Source organism: Lissotriton vulgaris, chromosome 7, assembly GCF_964263255.1.
Source record: "Lissotriton vulgaris chromosome 7, aLisVul1.2, whole genome shotgun sequence".
Classification (NCBI taxonomy): Eukaryota; Metazoa; Chordata; class Amphibia; order Caudata; family Salamandridae; genus Lissotriton; species Lissotriton vulgaris.
Genome location: NC_141695.1, coordinates 1,505,582,468 through 1,505,600,468, shown reverse-complemented (window position 1 = coordinate 1,505,600,468; position 18,001 = coordinate 1,505,582,468). Strand labels below are relative to the sequence as shown.

General features: G+C 44.2%; 1 protein-coding gene across 1 annotated transcript in view; it reads right to left on the bottom strand.

Moving 5' to 3' along the window:
• EDEM2 (ER degradation enhancing alpha-mannosidase like protein 2) overlaps window positions 1–18,001 on the bottom strand; it is a 278,489-nt gene that overhangs the window by 177,069 nt on the left and 83,419 nt on the right. The window contains exon 3 of the mRNA XM_086932355.1: window positions 10,456–10,495. Within this exon, the coding sequence (XP_086788481.1) occupies window positions 10,456–10,495 (40 nt within the window). The remainder of the gene's footprint in view (window positions 1–10,455; window positions 10,496–18,001) is intronic.

Below are 18,001 nucleotides of genomic sequence, written 5' to 3'. Positions count from 1 at the left end.
AGAATTTGGTGGGCGGCAGGTTACTGGCCGTAACTTTCCATGAAGGGACAGGCTTCCATATTAGCGAAAGTGTTAGGCAGTGAGTCAGTCAGTCTGTAGGCGGCAGCTAGCCATTAGCATCTATGCCATTAATTATTTTCAAGGCAGACAGTCGCCATTTTGAAGTCCGAGAAAGATTTTGAAACCAAGACTCTCTGAGAAAGACTGAAGGAGAAGTAGCGCGGAGCGCACAGAGAGACAGAGAGAGAGACGGTAGTCAAGAGCAAGCAAGGTTCCAGTGACTTGGAGGGAAGCAGAGGAGATTGAGCATAGCGGTGCAGACGTGTACCCGTGACTGCTGAGGTGTGATTCCGAGACGAGCCAAGACACAGAGACGAGAAGGGAACCTAGATGACTGCCGAACCCCGACTTCATATTAACCAGGTGACCTCCGCCCTTTCCTTTATTAAGCGCGCGTTCTAACCTTTACTTTTCTTTGCAGAATATACATTGTGTAGTATTGCGTTTATTTTTTATTATAATAAAACACCCCCAGTTCTTAGTGAACCGACATGTGCCTTGTATTCTTGTTCAATCAGGGTAACCTTGTCTTCTAGTCATGCATAGTTTGCGTGAACGGATGCGAATCCCGATCAGGTAAGAGATGAATGAATAACGAGGAGGAAAAGGGGTACAGAAGGTACATATTGCAATTTGGAAAGCCATACCAATTTCTATTATCGTAGTTTTATCCTGAGTAGACATGAGAGACTTCTTCCCTAAGTATACATAGGAAAGTGATCGTCGTTGGTACACGGCGTTAATGAGAGCACCTGAGATAGACGGTGTGTAGGTCTGCCGGATTGCGGATCGTGTGTGAATGAGAACACCGGAGGGACACGGTGTGTAGGTCTGCCGGATTGCGGACCGTGTGTAAATGAGAACACCGGAGGGACACGGTGTGTAGGTCTGCCGGATTGCAGACCATGTGTGAATGAGAGCACTGGGACTGCAGGCCCATGTGTGTAGACGCGCCGGATTGCGTGTCGAGTGAGCACTGAGGGATATCAGTGTGTGAGAGTATATAATCAGACCTGCCCCAGGGTAGATTAGTCTGGGCCTAAGTGGCCGCGAGACTAGTTGGTGTGAATAGGATATTGTAGAAAACCTATGCATGTTTATTGCAATTTTCCCCATCCTTAGGTACGAGATGTACATACATATATCCATACCCATTGTAAATACGTTCTAAGGAGGGAGGTGATTACGTTCCGGCTGGGTTAGAGGGGCTCCTAGGAGCTGATCCCATCTGGACCGAAAATCCGGTCGGTACACCATCTAAACCACTTTGTCTGGATATGGGTTGTAACCCAATAAACGAAACAGCAAGGTACAGACTGGTGGCTTTTTGGAGACGTATTTGGGCCTCTCCTGACCTTAGTCTTTTTGCTAATGAGCTTGCAGAAGTAAGATCAATTTGGGGGTCCGGTGGTATTCCATGGCTGCGTGCAGTAAAATCGATCCTGGTTGAAATGGGCCTTGAACAGTTGTGGGTTTCCCCGGGATCTAATATTTTTCCATCACAACAGGAGTACAAGGCACTTTATTGGGCCTCTGTTCGTCAAGCTTTGGTCACTGCTTCTGGCTCCGCTAGTTTAACAGGAAGGTTCCTGACTCACAAGTCGGATCCCTTCCTAGAGAACTATTGGGACATTTTCACTAGGCCACTTGACAAGAAACTTTACCACCAGTTTCGTGTTGGATCCTTGCCCTTGAATTCGTTCACTAAAAACTGGTCTAATGGAGTGAGTGAATAATGCCCTTAGTGCCTGGGACACAAGGAGATTGTGGGTCATCTTCTATTTGCCTGTTCGATTTATCAAGCCCCTCGAAGTAAATGGATAAAACCCCTTTGCCAGCGACTTAAATACAAAGGGTGTGCTGAGGCTATTTGGGCACTTAGAACTAACACCTCTGATGTGATTGTTGTGAGCGTAGCCAAATTCTTGGGGTGGGCATGGGTGATCAGAACGAGAAGTAAGCAGAAATGATTAAGATCCTGTCTCTTTTTTAATTCCAACGTTTTTAATTCCAACGTTTTTAATCTTTTTTAATTTTTAGGTCAGGTTTGACTTTGTATTGTCAGGCTGTTTAATTGTAATTTTAATATAATGTTATACTTTATATGTATGAATTTCATGAAATTCGAATTTGTATACAGTAATTGAAACTATAATTGTGTTTGCTGTAATACCAACTCTTTATAATAATCTGTATGTCCAAAACTTCACATCGAAATAAAGACTTTAAAACCTGAAACCTGAGTGAGCGCCAGGAGAACAGAGAGTGTAGGAGTATCGCTGGGCCACGGGACAGGACCTGTCCCGATCTCGGTGTGGAGGAAGGTCCTCTAGATGTTCTCGACCTTCTTAAAGAAGAAGGTGGAGAGGACCTCACATTGCTGATTAGAGGAGAGAGGGGGAGCTTTGGGTTGCCTCAAAGATTTAAGATCTTTAAGCAAGGACAAGATACATTTAGCAGGGTTACTGCTATTTCTGAACTCATTAGCAAAGTAGGCTGCTCTTTCCTTCTGAATGGCCCTATGATAGTCCTTGATGGCTACACAATATTGTGTTTTCAAAACTGGATCATAGTCCCACCGCCACGCCCATTCCAGGCTTTTACAAATTTTCCGGGTTGAGGCCTGGTTGCCATTATACCACAGGCTTGACTGGGTGTTAAGGCTCTGGGACCATCTGGCGGGAATGAGAGTGTTAAGGTTGTGTGTGAGCCAGTCAGAAAGAGTGCTCTCAGCCCCATCAGGGTTGTCGGGAAGCATGGGTGTATGACTCAGGAGGAGGGCACAAAACTGCTCCGTATCAAGTTTATGCCAGGGGAGCTTTAAAACTGATTTACGAGCTGCGTCCTGGAAGGGCCCAACTCCCTGTAATGCCATGGATACCAGATAGTGGTCGGACCAGCTCATAGGGATGGGTATATTGACTGTGAGAGCAGGTAGATTGGAGAAACCATGATCCAATAAGTGTCCAGCCCAGTGTGTGCAGCCTGGGATGCGATGGGATAGTTGGAGGGCTAGAAAGATCCGCTAGAAAATTGCCAATCTCACAGTCTTCACTAGCATCTAAATGCAAGTTAAGATCTCCAATTATGCTGAAATTGGCCGATCTGATAGCAAGTATGCCAGATGCTGCAATAAGAGCATCCCTGAACTCTTCGGAAGGCCCTGGAGTATACTGATCTTGGCAGGTGATGGCAAGATAAACCGAACTACGGAGCTGAGGTGGAATCCCGGGAAATTTGAAGTGTGTGTGTAATCCAGGTCATGGAGCAAGAGGTTCTAGAAGGGTTCCGAGAGGAGGAGGTCAAGGAGTGCCTAGAACCATTAGCACAAAGCCCAGCAGATGAATTTGTGAATTTAATGGACTCACTGATCTAGCCGCCCTAAAACCGTGAAAATCCAAAAAGGCAGTGGTTGGGGGTGTACAAACACAATAAGGTTAGTCTTGTTCCATTACAACAAACTGGCAGTAATGTTAGACTCACCCTTACTATCTTAACCACCATCACCAGGGGATGGGCTGTGGCACTATGTTGGCAGACACCTGGTTGTAAACAACAGTAAAGTGAAGAATGGGGGCAGATAAATCGAAACTAAAGGAAGCCCCAGCAAAGGGGACTACTGCCCATGTAGTGTGCGCACCTATATGAAAAAAGAACTTGCAAGTGGATTGAACACTGGGTTAAGTGCATTAGCGATGAGGATAAAACGTATTTTCCGGAAAAAGGTGCCTTTTAGATTGAGAGTTTAAACAACGTTAAAAAACACCTGCAGAATCCTAAGTATAAATGCAGTCCAGAACAGCTTTTTCAAATTAGTAATAGGAAGCCATGAAGCACAAGAAAGAATCTCAGGTGCGGGGATTGCAAGACAACCCTGAGAAATTGCAATACCAAACTGAGGAGTAATGCTTGTACATCTATATGCTACGTCCTCAAATGTTTTCCCAAATCCCTAATGGGAACTTAGAAGCAGCAGAAAAACAAGAGGAGAATTTGCTAAATGTTTTGAATTTCCCCGCTGCAGCAGGAGGTGCCAGGGGTGCACCAAAAGATGTCCCAGGGGACTGAGCAGTGTCAGTCAATGTTGCAGTAAGAGGGGCTCAGGCAAATCTAGCGCAAGGTTCCACAGAGACTGACAAGTAACGTTGTTGTGACTGGTACAAGGTTACAATGACTAGCTGACTTCTCACTTGCCACGAAAGATGTGGACTCGCTCAGTACCCCGCCATTCTGAAGCAAAGTATCAGAGCAGTTGGGCTTGTAGCATATTACTCAAGAGAGTCTAAGAAGGACTACAGGACGATGAGCAAGAGAGATGTGAAAGGCACCCCGACTAAACAGTGCCCTCCCTCAAATAGCGGGGGGAAACAATGATGAGACCACTAATATTGACCACATCCAGCCCAAGGCCCTTGCACCCCTCTGAAAATATCTAGGCCATGGGGTAGGAAGCTTAGTCCCAGTTCATGTCACTAGTCCCTAACAATAGTAAACATCAAGCAAAAAATCCCCAGTAGCCAGAGTAGCCACCAAACGTTTAACGAAAAATTACCAAACTGTATTTAAATCCTTCACACCCAAATGGGCTCATGTTCATCAATTGGTACACATTATTATGCTATATTAAGTAAATGATCCAGCTACAAACACCCAGCTGCTGTCTTTACTGTTAGAGATGCACTACTTCATTCTATAAGTGATGTATGTCCTGTGAAACTGATTGAGTCAAGATACGGGTGTGGAAGTTTATTAAATATCTACTTGTCCTAGGGATGGGATGCTTCAGAAGTCTATTTCTCCTAAAGTGACAAATTGTCGCAGTGTTGTTTTTATGACAGAACTTTGAACACAGCATCTCGGATTATGTTTGGGCTTTTATCATGTTTGGATTGGCAATCACGCAGCAGATTTTGGTGTCAACAAATATGAGCATGTGTATTTGCTCATTCGAAAATGTAATTCGCAAAACTTTGTTAGGGGTGCAGTTTCCAAGCCGGCTTCTGTAAACTCTTGTAAATTCCTTAAAGATGTAAATCAGCACCAATTCAAAGGACTATTTATTTGCAGGAGCACTTTTGTGACTGTTTTTACAAAAGAATTAGGCCCCTAATGTATAGTAATGTTTCCCATTCTATTGCTATTAGTGGTTTTACAATGATTCTCCATTAGTCTTTGTTTTTATATTGTCATGCATCAGTTTACTAAATGATGCCTCAGAGAAATTATATTTAAAGTTTCAAATAGTTGAGCAAACCTTTTTTTCACAATGCAAATTCTTTCTGTACATTTTATTCTGATAGCAAACTATAACCAATCCTGCTTTCATGCTTATACAGGTATTTTGTAGACAATTATGGAGCAATCTGCAAGCATCATAAATAGCCTCAATTGTTCTATTTTGCAAAAAAAAGTACGTGTTTGAACTGGAACCTCTGTCAGTAATGCAAGATGACCTAGCAGCTCACTGCGTTTCCTTAGAGCGCCTGTGCTAATAGTAAAGGTTAAGACGCAACTCATTTATAACATTTTAAACAACTTTCACATACGGATTCAAAACTTGCCTTTAGTAGCACACAATCCTCTTACAGATCCATTGTGTAGTACTGTAAACTGGCAGCTACACAGTTTTGGCTGCAGAGATTTGGCCAACATATCCAGCATACAACATACACATGAAAACTTGTTGTCCTCGACCCCAGAAAATAGAACAAAAGTGAAACTCCTGCTGGTTATCTTGATGGTTTAAAGGATGTGTTTGACCATTTGTTCAGGGACTATTGCCTAAAGTACAGGAGCAACTGTGAACAAATGTAAATAGGGTGATAAACTAAAGGGCTTTCTGAATTGACTTATATTGCAAATACCTGTGTTACAGCACAATAAAGGAAGAATCTACTGAATCTAAGCTAATGCATTTGCAAATACAAGCATTCCGATAAAAGGTCAGAGGGAGGTTCAAGGGAGGTGTTAGAAATGGGGGTCTCAAGGTGGCAGAGGTAGGTGACTTTGTCCAAATAGGGAGCCTGCTTCTAGTAGGAGTAAGGGTGGATACACTCCTAAAATAACCCTTGCTCACCCCCTTGGTAGCTTAGCATGAGCAGACAGGCTTATCTGAAAGGCAGTGTGTAAAGCATTTGTGAACACGTACACTAATACACTGGAAACACTACAAATGGACACCACACCAGTTTAGAAAAATACGTAATTTTAAACCAAAACAAGACCAAAGACAAAAATCCACAATACAGTAATAAAATATGACTTTCAGATGGTAGACATAGTTCAGTTTAAAGCAAATTACAGATGCAACACTTTTCTCACAAAGTACCTGGGATGCATCATGCAAACAAACAAAACTGGCCATAGGGAAGGTGATGCGTCGGTTCCTTACACTCAGGGAAGATGATGCGTTGGTTCCTTGCTACGGGGGAGGTGATGCGTTGGTTCCTTACTGCAGAGCAGGGGAGGTGTCGTGTCGGTTCCTTACCGAAGAGGAGGTGAAGGTTTGGTTTCTTACTGCGTGGGGAGGTGATGAGTCAGTTTCTTACTTCGTCCCTCAACGATGCAACAGACTTGGTGCCTCAATGCGATGCGACGATACGGTGACGATGCGTGACCTAGTGCAGCCACACAGAAGGCCTTTTGTCTGACTCTCGATGCGGTGTGTGGCGAGCTCCCAAACCGTGGCAGGCGCTGAGACGTCTTCTTCTGCGATGCATCGGCAACAGGTGGGGGATGCGTCTCGCTTCGTGGAAGTTGCATCGATTTTCCGGCTCCCAGCGGAAAACATTCTCTAGAGGTCTAGAACAGCAGCAGGCACCTCTTTGCAGATTAGAATTCCCAGCAAGGAAATTCAAGGGAGCTGGTGGTGAAGTCTTTGTGTCCCTGAATCTACAGAACAGTTGGCAAGTTCATTTTCAAACCCTTGGAGATCTTCTTTCAAGCAGGTGACAAAGAAAACAGCAAAGTCCTTTTCTCCTTTCCTTGGAACCAAGTAGCCACTGCAGGCCAACCCCAGACAGCAAACAGCACAGGGACAGTAATCCTCCTCAGCTGCTCCAGCTCTACTCCTTGGCAAATTCCTTTTAATTCTCAGTCTGGGGTCAGGGCTCCTCTTTTTATACACACAAATCATTTGTTCTCTGAAGGCAGAGAGTGTCTGTACCCAGCCAAAACCAGTTCTGTCCTCACTGGTGCAACTTCCCGGCAGGAGGTGGAGACATCATTGTTGAAGGCAGCCCAAGTCTAATCAGCCCAGCCCTGACTCATCAGACTTTTGGAGCTGCTGCCCCTCTCCAGCCCCTATCATCGAAAAGCCAGCAACCTGTAGCTCCTGATAACACCCATAGATGTAGACCGAACGAGCTCTACTGCGTGGGTGGTGGGTCCTAGGGGGGGCGGGGGAGTTGGGGACGGTTTTATAGATTTGAGGGGGGTGAGGGAGTAAAACTAAAAGCAGACATGAGATACGACTGGAATTGCACTACTGCTTCTGACACATCACTGCTCAACGCCGCCCGACCTCTGGGTTGTGGGCTCCACGGCTGTGTAAGATACTGTACAATGATAAGCGACACCAGATATCAAAAACGCAATGTTTAAATGGAAGTATTATGTGTATAATAAGTCTGCATTAAAAACTACTTTGAAAAAAAAAATCATCGAAAAGCCAGACATGCAAAACACAAACCTAGCAGAGGCACACTGGATGGTTAGGCAAGAAAATACCTACTTTCTAAAAGTGGTATTTTCAAACACAGAATGTAAAAATCACCCTCACTAAAGGATGCATTTTAACATTCTGAGTTCAGGCATACTAAACTTTATTTTTCTACCTTGTTCCCAAGGCCAGTTATGTTTAAAAGATGTTATAAACAAACTTCCCTACTGTCCTATGGGAACAGGTCGCCTTGCAATAGTGAAAAACGAAATCATGGCATTCCCAACCTTTCACATACAATGCACCCTGCCCACAGGGGGACCTTAGGCCTACCTTGGGGTGACTATTATGTAGGAAAGGGAAGGTTTTGGGACTGGCAAGTGTGTGCACTTGCCAAGTTGACATGGCAGTCCCAGACTGCACACAGGCTCTGCAATGGCAGGCCAGAGTTACATTTTACAGGCTGCTTCTGTAGGTGGCACAATCAGTGCTGCAGCCCACTAGCAGAATTTGATTTACAGGCCCTGGGCACACAGAGTGCACTATACTAGGGTCTGACAAGTAAATCAAATATGCCAATCATGGAATCACTAATCCATAACAACAATTTATAAAGGGAACACTTGCACTTTGCCACTGAACCATAGTGGCAAAGTGCCAAAAGCATCTAGACCAGCAAAACAGAGTCCAACACACAGCAAAAACACAGGAGGCAAAGGCAAAAAATGCAGGGGATACCAATGGTGTCAGGTCTAACAGGAGGAAAAATAAGGGAGAACGATAATGGTGGGCAAGGTGGAGAGAAACGGGGATGGAGCCATGGGCAAGGAAGGGGAGGTATTGCTCAGCCCGATAGTTCCTCATGTTTCAATTAAAGGGAGTTGGGGCAATGAAAAAGCAGTTTGCCACAGAGTTTGCAGGAACAGTCTGAACAACCTCAATTCACCTGGATTTCATAAAACTGATAACCTAACTTCTAGAACCGAGGGGAGGCAACTGCTCTGTGAATGCTATGATCAATATAGATCGAAAAGAACCATACGTACCATGATATTAATAGAAAGTCCACCTACCCGTGCTGCTAGGTCTTCACTGGAACCTTTATTTTCTGCTCACTCCCCTTATCCGGTGAAATGATTGAGGCAGTTGGTATTTCTAGTACACGTCCCCCACTACATTCCTGATCCTGTGCCTATCTCTTGAGGTCCTATCACTGACTGACCTTTGTGTGGGGTGGGAGGTTGAAGGTGAGCTGGCCGCTGAGTTTTGTATGGTCTGGAATCTTTTGTTCCATTAAGTGTTGATTCTAGCATAGAGTGTGTTGCCTTATTCCAGCTTGAAAGTGATGAGGGTTTGGGTGATGGCTCTGTGAGTGTAGGTGGGGAGTCATTTGAAGATCTTCTTGAGCATCTTTACTGTCAGGCAGCAGGAAACTGCATTCACCTGGCCGGTCATAGTGAGTTGTTTGTCTATTTATCCAGAGGTTGTCTGCATTAGTTGTTGGGAGAGGTGTGTTCTGAGTTCGCAGGCGACCAGGTGGAGTCCCAGAGTGAGGTGTCTTTGCCGAAGATTAATACTTCTATCTTGTCTGTGTTGAGATCGAGTCAGTTGGATTTCATCCATCTGGCGACATGGGGTCATGCAGGTGAAAAAAGTGGTCTGGGCATTTGGCCTCTTGTTGCTGGGCTGGTAGACATCGCCAAATTTGGCAGCCCGCCATGGCAGTACCTCTGCCATGGCGGGATTAAAGTTCTCAGTCATAGCAACTGTACTAACACTATTTGCTAAATTCCTAAAATGAGTCCCTAAGAGTGAAACTAAGGTTCACAACACTCGCTAATAACCCCCATTAGGAGGGTCCTACTAGTGGACATGTAACACCATTTTCCAGGGATACTTACAACGCAGAAATTTCCCAACTATCACCAATATTGCTAGGGTGGAATGATAATAACTTCCATCTACTTAATAAAATCTAAACTTTAATAAAGTCCAGAAAGTATTTATCTGCTGCCAGGTATGTCTTAGAAGAAAAAAATGGGGAAATATAGTCCCTTTCAAAAGACTTAAATGCTCCTTACAGGATTTGAGGGCACACTTACACCCTACATGTAATTGTTAAACAATAACCAGTGGTCAAACTAATTAAATGGCAAATAAGAAGAACCTGCTTATCTCATTGTGAAACCGGTGAATTCCGTCTATTTCTTATATTGCTAGGTCCCTATGCATTATTACAAGGCCTGAAATACCTTGAAATCTATTTATTTGTATTCTCTCACATTTCTATTATTGTTCTAATTGTTCAGGCATATTTTATAGCAGGATTCTGTGGTGTAATGAAGAATTAAATTAAGTTCAATTTCAGTTGCAAGGGGAAATTCTAGCTGCATAGACACACTGCCAGCCAGGGATTTGAGAGCAATGCACATACCAGATACCTCTAACATACACACAACTGTGTTCTTTCCCTTACATAGGCAATTTCAGCTATAAGCACCAAAACTGTTATCCATGGTTGGTTGCACAGTAGAGGCAGCAATAATTATTGATAATCCAAACATCCATTTATTGATAGGTTTTCATTAGGGGACACTGACAGCGCTCTCTGAAGCTTCACAGGCTCTTTTATCGTCCTTTGCTTATTGCCATCATCAATTGTATATCACAAGATACTGTTAAGATCTACAAAGCTTCCAAAATTCTAAAGCAGAGTAGCAGAAAAGGATACTCACCAGCAGAGTGTCCAGAGCATCAATCAGAGTCAATGAAAAACTGGAAGAGAGTACACAGTAACATTAAAAAAACAGGAAATAGTTCCAACTACAATCACATTTTGCAGACATCATTGATTAGTTTGAAAATACAAGCAAACAAATCAGGGAAACAGTGGATTTAAACACACATTTGATCATTTGTGTATAGCCTCCTTAGATTATAAATTAGAGCAGAAGGGGAAGTGGAGGAGTGTGTGTGTGTGTTGTACTTTTCCACTGATGACACAGGCTGTGGCTGCAGTTGTTTGGAATCAGAGACTGTGTAAGCACTGAATGATTTGTCTATGTGTAGTCGAACACCGTAGGCTCTCTGCCACTCAGGATTGCTGGACCAGACCATTTCCTGCATGCTCTCACCTAGGTGTATTTAAACTTTTATGGAAGACGCCAAGTTTTATGCGTGCATTCATCATTTTCAAGCAAGAGCTGTACAATGTTTTCCTCGCATCTACAAGACGTCCTTCCCTACTGCTGTAGTACACCCTCCTAGTCCCTCGCACAGCCATTTCCTCAGCTAGACCTCTATTTCTCCCTCTTGCTTCGGTCTTATTCATGGGAAGGGACAGAGTAAGAAATATTTTCGCTATCCATTTGACTTAATCAATTCAATGTAGGATTTACTTGAGACCAATAGATATCTTGCAATGTTGGTGGTGTCTTGCTGCATCAGAGAACAAGGCCCTGTTGCATAACTGAATACCTCTTTCCTGAGGCACGTCTTTAACTTGAACTTTTGGAGGTTAGCATTGAATACACATATTTCCATGGAATCAACAATCATCTTAAGTGTCCTTCTAGTCGATCATCAATTAAAATATATTGGATTTTTTTTAAATGGTATTTAATTGTCAGAAGAGCATGTGAAATTTTGGGAAAGGACATGATGGAAAGTAACAGAGATAGTGCAGAAAAGAGTTGTATGTTAGCCTCTAGATAGTGAAGTAAAGCTTTAAAATTTGTGTTTTTTTATATTTATGGAAAGCCAGCATTTCCAGGTTACTTCTGATGGGTTCAGGAACAGAGCTTCAAATACTTGGGACAAGGAATGATGAGATCTGTTCGGATAAATATGCTTATTTTTTCTTTTCTTTCTTTTTGCTTCAGGGATTTTAAGTACCAGTTTGGGTCTATTCATTGTATTCCATTGACACCTGTGAGTTTCAGTTTCTCTTTAGAATTAGAGGAAAGCCCGTTACATATTATTTTGTGTGGTATAATTGCAATCTTCAAGTCAATATTTGAGGGTAGTCAATGGCAGTGTTTTAAGATTGCTGTGAAATGGTCTGCTTTTTTAGCACCTGTAACAAGCCTGGAGGCAGAAAGTAGTATATCTCAGAGGGGCAGTTGAGGATTTAGAGAGGGAGAATGAGCGGTTGCACTGGGTTTCTAAATCCTCTGAGTAAGGGATAACAGGATACGTTTCCTGTTTCGAGGTAATTGATAGGGGCTGATTTGGTGAATTTGACAATGTGTTCAATCAGGTTTAGGTACATGATAAGCCAATACATTTCACATGTATAGAGAAAGATGGTGAAAAGGACAATAGGATTGAACATGTTAAGTCATTTTTGTACTTGAGGAATCTGGCATTGAAGCTAGAGAGACTGTTTTCCTAAAGACATTCTTCACACTTTCTCTGAGTAGAAACGTTCTTTAACTTCTGTTTTCTCTAGATCCTCAGTTCTTGGGTGGATACCTTTTAACTGGACGACATGGATTGCTCCAAACAGTATTATGAAGGATTACTTGAGAAAAACTAAGCTTACCTACTACTTATGTGTTATGAAGCGGTCATTTAGAAGAAAAAAAGCTAGTCTTAATAAGATTGTCAGGCATTTTCACATACAGAAGCAGAGCGTGAATGCCTATTTTTCTCCAAATATCATAGGGCGTGTCAATATGGGGTGGGGGAGCGACCTGGCAGAGCCCTAGCAGAAACAATACGGTCACCCAGATTTTCTAACCACATATTAGAAATGGAAAACTGAGGGATTTATGAAGAAAGACACCTCTGATATCATTCAGACATTCGCAGCTTATTATGCAGACTTGTACTCCATGTGCAGGGACAGACCAGTGGAAGTGTCCACCTATTTAGAGGACACCACCCTGGCATGAATCGATGGAGCCCATCGGGAGATCCTGGCTGCTGAAATAGAAAAAGATGAAGTAAAGGCAGCCATGATGCAGCTAAGATCAGGCAGAGCTCCGGGCCCCGATGGGTTATCACCCGTCTTTTACAAGTGCTACATAGAAACCTTGGTCCCCATACTCAGGAAAAAGTCTATGCAGAGGCCACTACGACAAGACTACTACGGCCAACGATGCGTGAAGCCATGATCATCTCCCTGCTTAAACCTGGGAAATCCGTGACTAAGTGTGAAGCAAATGGGCCATTATCCCTTATAAATTGCGATGCTAACATACTGGCCAAAATATTAGCCAACAGACTCAGCTTGTTGATGGATAAACTGATCCTACCAGACTAATCAGGCGTTATGCCGGGACTGGCCACCTCCAACAATCTGTACACACTGTTTGCAATCATACAGGGCATAGATTCGTATCTCACAGTGGTGGCAGTCTTTTTCGACGCCACTAAAGTGTTTGATTCACTAGAATAGGAATATTTATCACTATACTGAGAAGAATGATATTCCCTCTCTCCTTCCTTTCATGGATGACTCTACTATACAGTCAGCCACAGGCAATGGTACAGATCAACTGCTGCTGGCCCCCATGATATAATGAAGCACCAGACAAGGGTGCCCATTATTGCCCCTATTATTTACTAGGGTCCATGTATGCGGAAGACATCACTTTATATCTATTGGATCCGCACATAAGCTTAAACCCTGTCCTTTGGGAATTCATACGATCTGGGTAGATGTCAGGAGTTACCATTAAATGGAGCCCCCACGCTCCACACACTGCATGCATTATTACAAACTCCGCAAACTACACATATGGGGTCTCGAATATATGGAAGTGCACTAATGGAATACCAGGGAGAGATGGGAAGGGCGCGCGCTGGATGGGACTCGGAATTAAGACACCCCACTGACAGATCAACAATGGCAATACTGCTGCCAGCAAACAGAGGCAATAACAGCCAGCAGCTGGTTAAGAATAATACATTATTAGTACCTTCAGTGGGTTTATTATACCCCGGCGAGACATTGTGCACAATGTCGGGATGAGGGGGCAGACTTTCTACACTTAGCTAAGGGATGTACAGTAATACATGACTACTGGCTGAAAGTGCTCAACGCCTTGTCACACGTCTGAGCAATACATTCGCACTAACCCTATAACTGCACTCCTAGGCAATACAGAGGAGATAGCAACACCATACAAGAAGCTAGTATCACTGGGACTGCTGCTAGCGAAAGGACGATTTGCATGTAGATGGGGAGAGGACGAGTCCATAGTTCAAGGAAAGGTTAGATGACATAATTTACCTAAAAGACCAACTCACTACCATATATCACGACCTTGTGATATATGGGAGCCGCTACAAACCCATCTGCAAGAACAAGCAAGTGAGACTACAGAAAATAACACTGCCTAGCAACTTTGAAACCAGAGGCACCGACAGACTGGCACAGGAACACCCGTCTCTCTGCCCTACTCCCCCCTGCCCCCGCCCCCCTTCCTCTCTTCTCTCCCCTGTGCCTACACTGACGCTTATATCTAGAAGGATGGCTAGTCACATATAGAGATGATTACTGAGGTGAAGGAGGCAGCCTCAGGTTAGACTTTCTCTTTAGATTGTAGTGTCTGCTTACAGACAAGAGAACTAAGAATGGTTAAAGAGCCTATGGGGATGCCTGCAGCTAAAATGGAGCCTGTCCTGTATGTGTTTAAGAACCTAAGACTAAAAAAAAGAAGCCGAAAAGCAAGTGATTAAAACAGATAAAATAGAGGGGAGGAGCCACGCGCTGGCCCAAGATGGCCGCGTGAGTGCTTAGCTCCGTCGACTCTTTTGAGGTAATATAAATTTTATGGTCATGTTGTGTTCCCTAGCGAGTACCCCACCGACTCCATGTACGAGTTAAAAGTGCATGTAACTTCCCTCCTGTGCCAGCTATGAAGACGCAAATACATTTGCGTCCAACGTTAACTTGTCCTCTTTCAGACCCACCATGAATGGGTTCGATGGTCCGTTCCTAAGTATACTATGCCAACGTCTTTTTGAAGTGTATTCCTACGTTTTTCAGCCTGGCTGAAAGTAGGCCCTGAATCTCTGCCACCGAGCCTCTTTTCTGGCTTCTGACCGCGAGGGCCCCTGCCCAAGCAGCCCCCGTACCCGTGAACTCTGACTTACTTCTAGCGCGGCCCTCCGTGCTCAGCTCAGCCTGCTGCCTGCCAAGATTGACTATAACCTTCGAGTTATCTGTTTTCCTCCCCGAAGATACATTCCAGCCTGCTAGTTTCAGTAAACATCCTTCCTCAGCTACAGGGCTAAAGGGCCGACCTGTCTTTATGCAAGTAATTCATAGCCTCTGTTGCCATGCTTCCATGGAAGGCCCCATGCCCCCACGCTTCTCATACAGACACTCAGGCGCTTATATACGCACTCACAGCAAGTATAGAATAGCTTCTGCTCTAGAGACCTTTCTGCCCAGATAGCTTAGTTCCTAAACATCAGATATCAGATATGATAGAAGCACAAGTTGATCTGACATGCCAGACTTCTGTCTCTTTCCGTCAGTGTAAATGTCAAGTCCCCTGCACCCCGTCTATCACACGTCATGCAGCTGCGCGCGCATCCAAACTTCCGATTTCTGCTGACACTGCAACATTCTGTTAAGCACCACCCCTTGGTGCCACCCATTTGCGTCACCTATCAGTGACGTTTCTAGCACACACGCCTAGTTTACGCCTAGTTTACGCCTCTTGATGATGTACTAGTACCACGTGTATACTGTTATCTTGTTTTCTCTCAGCTGTTACGCCTCTTACATTGAACATTATGATGTAAATCAAGTATATAAGCGATGTATTGTCAATAAACGTGAGCGCGCTCATCTATCCCTTCTGACACCCTGTGTGGTGGTCAGAACATGATATCCTGATTCCTTTATGAGGAATAAAACCCTTAGAAACTCTTACACCACGGACTCTGTTTTCCTTCATTTTGATTGAGTTATCATTAATTAAGTACTTACCTGCATAGAAATTAAGAGAGTAAATTAATTATTTACGTCATTTTGGCGCCCGAATAGGGACCCCTCCCCCACCTCACGCGCCGGAAGGTGCGTTGCAATCCGTGTCCCCTGCCATCAGTTAGACGGACTACACGTGTACTGGCAGGACTTCCTGCATCCCCCTCTGACACACGGAGGTGACGAAGACTGCAATCAGTGCCCAGACGAGGCGGTGAGGAGTGCGGAGGATCCCGACCAGAGCCCAGCCGAAAGAAGCAAGGTCCGAGGTGTGAAGAGGCCCACCAGGTTTCCGAAGTTTTCCGAAGTTTTCCGAAGTTTTCCGAAGTTCTCCGAAGTTTTCCGAAGTTCCGAGCCGAGTCCAGTCGAGTTTTCCGAGGCCTTCTGTTTTCCGTGCTTCCCGGTGAGTACCATTGCTGGGTCGTATCTAGACGGGTTTGGGTACGCAAGTCCGGTCTGCACTGTTTTTAGGCAGTGTATCTGTACTGTTTAGCAGTATATAAAGTATTCCGAATTTCTGCACTGTTACAGCAGTGTATCTGTATCGTTGAGCGGTACATTCAGAGTAGGGGGAAGTTAGCTATGTCTTTAAATGTTTCATGTGATTAATGTCGTGGTATGAGTGTGATTGTTTTTGTGCATTATTGTGTTTTCTTGTATAAATAGTTACAGTCGACATTAAGTACCAAGGATCAAGCATTACAGTATCAAGTAGGCACAATGCCGTTTTTCAACAAGTTAAGGCAGATAGGGACTAGGAAAGGGATATTAGAGGAAGAGATTCCAATCCCCCCTAGGGACACTCCAGGTAATTTTATGTACAATAAACATGGCATAGACGCCATCCTGTATCTAGAGTTATGGACCGATTATACCAAGCACCTAGAGGAAAGATACCGATGGCCAGTTAACGGAACATGGGATGCCGAGTGCATCATAAAGGTAGAAGAAATATTACGGAAAAAGAAAGCTAGACAGTCTCAGAAAGACGCCATAGAATTTTGGCGTAAGGAATCACGTAAGCGTGCTGAAAGAGCACTCCGTAGAGAAGACAGACTTCAAGAATCAGAAAAGGCCCAAGAAAACGTATTAGTTACTGAGGGAATTCGAGTAAAATTAGAACAAATAGATCGCACCCAAACGAGCCAAGTAAATAACATGTATCTTTTGGCCGAAGGTACCCCTGACGCCATCTCAGAAATACCGAAAAATTTGCCGTCACCATTGGTTCCAACTAAAGTAATGCACAAGACTACTAAAGACATATTCCTAAATTCCTATCTAGATGATGTAGCACCAGCCTACACCAATCTGCCTGTTCGCGCCCTGCCTGCAGACAGGGACGGGGGTGGTACTCCACCCCCAGGTCACGTTCCGCCGGTACCACAACAGACTTCTCCTGTTCCGCCAGCCCCGCCACTTCCCCTACTCAAAACTGACCTACCGAAACCACGTTTGCCTGATCCACCTAAACAACAAGTTCACGTTCAGATACAGACTCCGCGGAGAGATAATGCCCAAGCATCCGCCTCAGGAGGTACGACAGCGGGTCTACAGACCCCGCCACCGACACACAGATTGCATTTAAAGGACACACAGAATCCTTTCCAGTCTCCCCACTACTCATCCCGGCTTGAGGCATTGAAAGATAGGATGTCATTCTGCAGATATGATCCAGTACCCGGAACAGACGATCTAATGGTATTAGCATCACTGCGCTTAAGATCAGCCACCGACAGCTTGTTATGCTGTGTGGGAATGCAGGAAGCCCTCGACAGACTATACAAATTCATACAGACAGGGAAAGACCCCGACAGTGTCCAAGCTGCCATGTATAAACAGAAAGTAGACATTCAAAAACAGATATTACGATTCTTCATTAATTGTGTAATAAGAGAACGAGACAGGCCTGGAACAGATCAGAGTGAATTAGACGTATTGAACAAGTGGGGCCAAAATATAGCCGAAGCAAAACATGACAAGGGGACTTGCATAGCCGCTATGTCCCAGAAAATTAGAAAGGCAGTATTAACTGCGCATCAAGAAGCAACTGATAAAACTTCCTCCGAGGAAGAAAATGAAGATGAGACATCAGGAAAGTCTACAGACATTATAGCGTATGTAGGTAGGGGAAACTACCTTAGGAAAGGTGTCCGTCCGGAGAGCAAGAGAGTTTTCTTCTCTGCCTTAACGAATCCGAATTCTGCTGAGCATCAGTTCCAGGAAACTGATAAACGGCTTCGAGATCGAGTTGGGTACCATGTACTCAATTCCATGGATGAACAAGAACTAGCCCGATCAGCTGTATCATGGGCCGAGAATGCCGACATATATAA